This window comes from Haliotis asinina, chromosome 15 (assembly GCF_037392515.1).
Source record: "Haliotis asinina isolate JCU_RB_2024 chromosome 15, JCU_Hal_asi_v2, whole genome shotgun sequence".
Taxonomy (NCBI): domain Eukaryota; kingdom Metazoa; phylum Mollusca; class Gastropoda; order Lepetellida; family Haliotidae; genus Haliotis; species Haliotis asinina.
The window spans coordinates 39152698-39159665 of record NC_090294.1 but is presented as its reverse complement, the minus strand read 5'-3'; the positions used below and the strand labels follow the sequence as shown (position 1 = coordinate 39159665).

At 37.6% G+C, this 6968-nt stretch overlaps 1 protein-coding gene across 1 annotated transcript; it reads right to left on the bottom strand.

Moving 5' to 3' along the window:
• Nucleotides 1–1954: 1954 nt before the first annotated feature.
• On the bottom strand, nucleotides 1955–6685 carry LOC137265134 (uncharacterized). The gene is made up of 3 exons (XM_067800448.1): nucleotides 6667–6685; nucleotides 2477–2535; nucleotides 1955–2188 (listed from the first exon to the last, which is right to left on the bottom strand). The coding sequence occupies exons 1-3, from the start codon at nucleotides 6683–6685 to the stop codon at nucleotides 1955–1957; spliced, it is 312 nt and encodes a 103-aa protein (XP_067656549.1).
• Nucleotides 6686–6968: the final 283 nt, after the last annotated feature.

Genomic DNA, 6968 nt, shown 5'->3' with positions numbered 1-6968 from the left:
ATGCATTTGGTGACAGTTTTTAAGACGCTGCACTGAATTGGGGCTCTTGCAAAACTTAAATCATGAATGCCTAACCTAAACTTAGTAAGGTAGTTTGCTTATTGCTGAATTAATCACTCTCTACATATACTCTAAATTAGCTTGATGACTTTCAGTTATGTTCTTTTGTATGCTTTGTAATTCTTTTCATGCGGTTTATTACCGTAAGTGGAAGACACCTTTAAGCTGTCTATATATATGACGAAGTCATAAGTCACTTTCATTAGTGGTGGTTGGGTAACCTAGTGGTTAATACGTTCGCTCGTCACGCCGAAGACTCGGGTTCAGTTCCCGATTTGAGTGCATTTGTTGGTGGATAATAGAAGATTGGGTGCTCAATGACTCTTAACCAGACAAGTTGATCCACCAAACCTGGTTGGATGTGCGAGGCGTCTAGGTCCTTAGATCGGGTAGACAGTGTCGTAGATAATTGCGTGTCATTGGACACCGACAGCATTCAGTTTTTGTCTGTAGTGGGAACACGCTGAGTGCGGTGATGAATAAACAAAGAAACTGAAAAACATCAGCCTATAAATCATGGCAACAGTGCGTGCTAAAACCACGACAGCACGGATATACCTGGATGACAAACAGAGGAGATATCTGTAAAAAAGTCATTAAAAAAAAAATCGACTCGATGGCAAAAGAACAACACAAAACAAGAAACGTTGACGTATAATGGTTTAATTAAGTCCAAAATTGAAACTTTATAACCAAAATTGTCCGAAAGAGCCAAAATTCTCACATTCCAAATCTGAGAAAAATCCCAAGCTTTAAGGTTTAGTAATAAAGATATATTTATTCCAAGGATGAAAAATACCAAAACGGTCCAAAATATTAAAAAGTCCCAAAGGTCCAAAATGAAAAGAGCACTATATACGTACTTCTCAGGTCCAAGGAAAGTAATTAAAACAAACTCCAGCAATAAGGAACATCTCACTTGAAGCGTCCATCTTGACACGGAACACGCTCCTTAACAAGGGATACGATGGAGAAAACGTACAACAAGACGCATTGATGTATAATAATTTAATTAAGTTCAAAATTGATCCAAAGTGTCCAAAAATTACCAAAGTGTCCGAAAGAGACAGTATTGTAAAACGGGAGTTCTTATTAATCGTCCAAAATGTTCCAAATCTGGGAAAGGTCCGAAAAGAGTAAAGACTTAGTATTAAAGGGGAATTTATTCCACAGATAAAAATACCAAAACGGTCCAAAATTTTGAAATGTCCGGAATAGGTCCAAAATATAAAGTGCAGTCGCGCTACATGTATTCCAAAGTCCCAGATATCATTCTCACAAGTTACAGGGAGTCAGCAAGATGTCTATTGTGACACGAAACACACTCCTAAAGAATCGCAAAAGTTGTATGATGTCACTCTAAGCGTCCATCTTGACACGGAACACACCCCAATTGTCCAAAAAGTCGCAAGATGTCACTCTAAGCGTCCATCTTCACACATAACATACTCCTAAAGAATCCAAGACATTGCAAGATGTCACTCTAAGCGTCCATCTTGACACTGAACTCTTTCCTCAACAATCCAAGACTTTGCAAGATGTCACTCTAAGCGTCCATCTTGACACGAAAAACACTCCTAAAGAATCGCAAAGGTTGAAAGATGTCACTCTAAGCGTCCATCTTGACACTGAACACACCCCAATAATCCAAAAAGTCGCAAGATGTCACTCTAAGCGTCCATCTTCACACTTTGCAAGATGTCACTCTAAGCGTCCATCTTGACTCGAAACACACTCCTCAAGAATCCCAAAGGTTGCATGATGTCACTCCATGCGTCCATCTTGACACTGAACACACCTCAATGATCCAAAAAGTTGCAAGATGTCACTCCAAGCGTCCATCTTGACACTGAACTCTTTCCTCAACAATCCAAAGATTTTGCAAGATGTCACTCTAAGCGTCCATCTTGACACGGAACACTCTCCTCAAGAATCCAGACACACGTGACAGGAGGACTCGAACTGGGGACTGAGTCACGGTGTCGTCATCATCGAGGTCGATATCGACGAAGAGAGGGACATCACGGAGGACGGGGTCAGAGAGAGGGGCAGGGTCGGGGATGGAAGTGGGAGGGACGGGCAGTTCTGACAAGGGCTCAGGGACCGTCTTGTATCTCCCAGTAGGACGCTGACAGGGAGTGAGAGAAGGACATGAGGATAGTGATAGAAGATGGAAGTGTATAAAGAAGAGGGCACTTATTGGAAAAAAGATCATTTAGGTGATAATAAGGATAACGAAGAATGTTAGTAATCAGGAAATATGGACATTACTGCACCTGGTTGGCATTGTCTATTTCACCAGCACATATGTTGGTATGTGTTAGTTAATGATTAAATGGTTACGTGAAATAAATACATGCATTACACTATTGCCGTCTGACAATAACATTAAATACTGATTCCCTAAGACACCCACTTGGCGAGGAGGAGCCCAGATGTCAAAGTTCAAAGGGAACCTGATCACGAGGTCAAGAGCTGAAGGGAAAGAAGGAATGACTGTAAAATGAAAACACACCAAACACGGTTTTACAGACAGACAGACAGACAGACAGGCAGACAGGCAGACAGATAAACACGTTTTGCAAACTGTTGTTTTACACTTTTGAAAATGATTAAAAACATAGATTGTTTTCCGTTCCAAGTGGTCTTATGATTACTTACACAGTACAAGACTTGGGAACATTTTAAGGCTATACTGTTTTTTAGATTATAATGTTTACCATGTATTTATCACAAATTGCATAAAGATTCATTAAAGCACAATGCTCCAGATAATGTAATGTGACAATTGGTATTGGACTTTGATACTTCTTTCAGATATTGACATATTCTCACTCCCTTGGGTATTTTTTGACTTTTAGTACTATTGTTTCACAACAACTCTGTTCAAAATGTTGTTTTATGTCATGTGTGGTGTGTGTGAGGGTGGTGGGGGTGGTGGGAGATTTCATGTGCTTCCAGAATTGTATTACAAATGCATTAAATTTATATAGCGTTTCACTTTTAGAAACAGAGAAATGAACATCATTCTTTGTTTTTTAACTTAAAAGTCAGTACATTGTTGAAAACAATATAATTTGGGCACTAAGCTTGCCAAATGTAGACGAGCATTGTCAGCATGTAACCTATTTGGTATGGAATTTATTTGACAGGGATATTTCAGTGTATCAAGTATGCAGAATATGGCAGTGTTTATGTACAATTGTACACACATTAAACCTTATTAGAATATTATATCTGTGATCGTTGAAGTTGTGTTCAGTACATCTAAGCCAGTCGACCTCCTTTTTCGGATTGTTCAATTTTCCAAGGAGAATATATGTAGAGACTGGCAAATCATACCATATTTAACGTTCATTTATATGTTGTAACACATCACATGTTTATATTTACTTTGGGTGAGGTTTCATGAGAGCGTTTAGGGAGATTTGAGAAGTGTTGTTCCAGTGATAATCTATAATTTGATTTTAAAAAAATAAGTATCTAAATGCATATTGAAATATACTGTCTGCAAAATGTGTCAAGTTTGTGTTACCAGACTGTAACCAGACTGTAACCATGAGACGCAGGGATCCGGTAGTGTGTATTGTTTGTTTTACCCGAACAATTCAGCCAAAGAATTTAGGTAAGATAGGAACAATAAATATTTCGATATTGGAAAGTATTACATCAGGGGTTTGAGAAATAGACACTGCTAAAAGTTGTCCAAAACGTTTGTGTGTGTTGAAAAACAGTAAATTTCTCCGTTTTTTATCGTGCACCAATAAAAGCACTCTGCTACGATTTTCTTAATTTGGCATCTTTACGGAAAGTGTGAGCGAAGAAAATACAGCTTGATATCTGAACGACATAAGTGTATATGAAATGGGTGGATGTGCTATTGCATAACGTCATACTCACAAAATCAAAAATGACCTGCAGTAAATGTCAAAAATCGATTTTCTTCTATGACGTGAAACGTCGACAGAGAGGTCATGCTCGTATAAAGATAAGGGGGCATAACTCCGCTATGGTTTACATTAGGTCAATGTAACTCAGATCACATGGAGAGAATTTGCTGTGGATGCGGACACTATACTTTCGTGATGTTTTGTTCACATTGAACCAAACTATTCCAGTACGAAGTTCCCTAATGTGAGAGGATACCTTTTGCTAGATTCACAATTTGTAAGAAAAGATACCAATGTACTACATTAAAAAGCAGGTAATGGCGATTTGGATGTCCCTATCCGATACATAATTTAGTTCTTTGATTCCCATATTCTCCTGTTTGTGTAGATGTATTTTGCATCATTATAAACGGAGTAACAGCCACATTTTCAAATGTAATGAAATAACTGAAAATACTGCGACATTTTAGTTGACGTCACGGCATGTTTTGTGCATTTTGTGACGTCGGAAAAAGACGACACAGGTTGCTGATTAGTATATATCTAACCTAATTTCCGCTCAATGTCTAAAAGATCTCGGCTTCTGTGTCAGAATTGAACACTTTTTAGCCAAAAAATATATATACTTTTCTTCTTATGGTTATGAAGTTATTTCACTTCATAAGTATGCAATGGAAGGTACAAAGAGATCGCTTTTTCAGTACAGAGGTATTAGAATATGGACGTAAGGCTTGTCCAAATTAAGACATGACCGGGTTTATATATTTTTAACAATTTCGTATAAATATTTTTTTAGTTAGATACTCTGCAATCAGATAAATTTTAATCGGACTTTAATTTGAATTGACTTTATTATCGAAAAAAATGATAATGAACCACGTTTTTGACAAACTCGCACCTGGTCAATCAATATTCATAATTGTTTTGTCTATAAAAACGACAGAAACCAATACAATGAACAAGACAATTCCTTTAAATATGTGTGCCTCTACATTTTAAAAAAATGTACAAATCATTTTCATTAATATTATCAGTTTTACTTATAAGTTGGAATTGAATCGCTGTTTATTAACCTGTTCTGCAGTATTTATCCCAACGCACCGAATATTGTACATGACGGGAACTAAATCACATGTTGCAATAATGGCTACGTGTGATGTTCTAACACTTGTGTAAAGGCTTAAAATGTGGTATAGTAGATTTACGGAGTCAGTTTCCCATGTAAATATTATTCAAACAATCAAAAGCTTTCAAAGAAAGCCTTATATCTTACCTTATATCTACATATGATATGATGTTGAACATGGATATATGTAGATACTGAAATCAGTTTCATGAAAAAATATCTGAACGATATGTAAAATATACATCACAATACTAAAAGTGCAATCGGAATGATATGAGCATTGTGTTTACTCTTGTTCAACCGACCTTCACCTCAAAGAAATTGTCTACTGTAATATGTGCAACAATGTTGACGTGTGACATCACTACCAATGACCGATTTCTTTCAAAATGGCGGCTTCCTTGACAAAGGTACACAGGATTTTTGCGAGGACTTTTACCTTGATTCAGGGATCTTTTGTACATAAATGTGAGATGTAAGTAATCAAAACTATTCTGACTATCCGTGTATTATTATATGTTTTTATCGTTTACACTGTAAATGACGGAAGAAGCCAGAAATACCGATAAGTACCGTTGTCGTTCTACGTGATTTTGCGTCAGTCATGGCGTCACGCTGCATTAAAAGTTTGACAGTTTCTTATGAATTGCCAAATGCTTTCATTGTATCTGTATTTAATTTGCCGTTTCTTGCTACGATGCTCTTCACCTGAATATACTAAGCGTATTGAGCCATTGTAAGCAATGATTACACGGCTGGATGTTGGAAATGCTACGTGGTGTGAAATTGGAATTTTTCTTTGTTCACATTTCAAACAAGTGCTGTCTTTCGAGCACAGCGTTCGTTTTCATACCAATTATCTTTCGTTTCGTTTTACCTAGACCGTTGGTATTGGTGACAAAGAGCATTTGTAATTTGATTCTAAGATGTGTGGGGAATTCAATGATGCATTTGTCGCAGCTGACTATGAAATATACGTGATGTTATTGGCGTCTCAATACCGGCCTTCTGGAAACGTGATTTTGTAAACACCATCCAATATGGCGGAAAGCGCACTTCGGCGTAAGTGTATTTTCGAAAACATCCCAACCGATTCTGGGTTCATCGGCGACGTTTCAGAATTATCATTCCTGGTTACATGAAAACTCGATATCAGTGATCATTAATATGCTATTTTTGAAATCCATTACTCCCAGTAATTATAAGATTTTCACATTTCAAAACATACTGCAAATAACGCTGTGAATCTCGATTTTGTACAGTTTGGAAAATGACGACATTTACGATGAAACCTATTTGGAAAGGCAATTTTAAGCACTTTAGCTTGGTCTGAGATAATAGTGGATGCTATGAAGAAACAGGGAATTTTCTGCAGAATTCAAAACTGTGAAGTATTTATACATGCGTGGTATATTTAGAATGTTACTGGACTTCAAAGTGAGGGGTGTAGAGGAAGGACATATATGTCCCTGTGGCACCCAGGGAGTTAACAGATATGTGTCTCAGCTTTCTGCAAATTTATTTTATTTCAAAATAGTGAAAAAATGAAAGGAAGTCACACCAAAATCACGAATTTACAAAAAGGAGTACCTTGGGTGTACGAGTTCATGGTGTTCAGATTCGGAGATGAGCAAAACACAAGGCAAACAACAGCAGATGAGTGGCGATATGATACAGTAAGGTAGTCTCAGCAATATGGCGGCATCAATAGTGAAACTGTCGTCATGGCGACGTCATAAATCTCACGAGACTGTCATAGCATCACGTGACGTTACACGTTGACCGGCTCTCTTCCTGCTCAACTCGGAAAACGTGCGGCTAATCAGAATCCCAGTCATGCTGCAAGTCAAGACTTGAGTTGGCGCCACGTTCAATTTTAGCTAACCTGGTCA

Coding starts and splice junctions, on each gene's coding strand:
- LOC137265134 (XM_067800448.1), bottom strand. Junction 2,189..2,476: donor TCTGGGCTCCTCCTCGCCAA/GTGGGTGTCTTA, acceptor ACTCCCTGTCAG/CGTCCTACTGGGAGATACAA.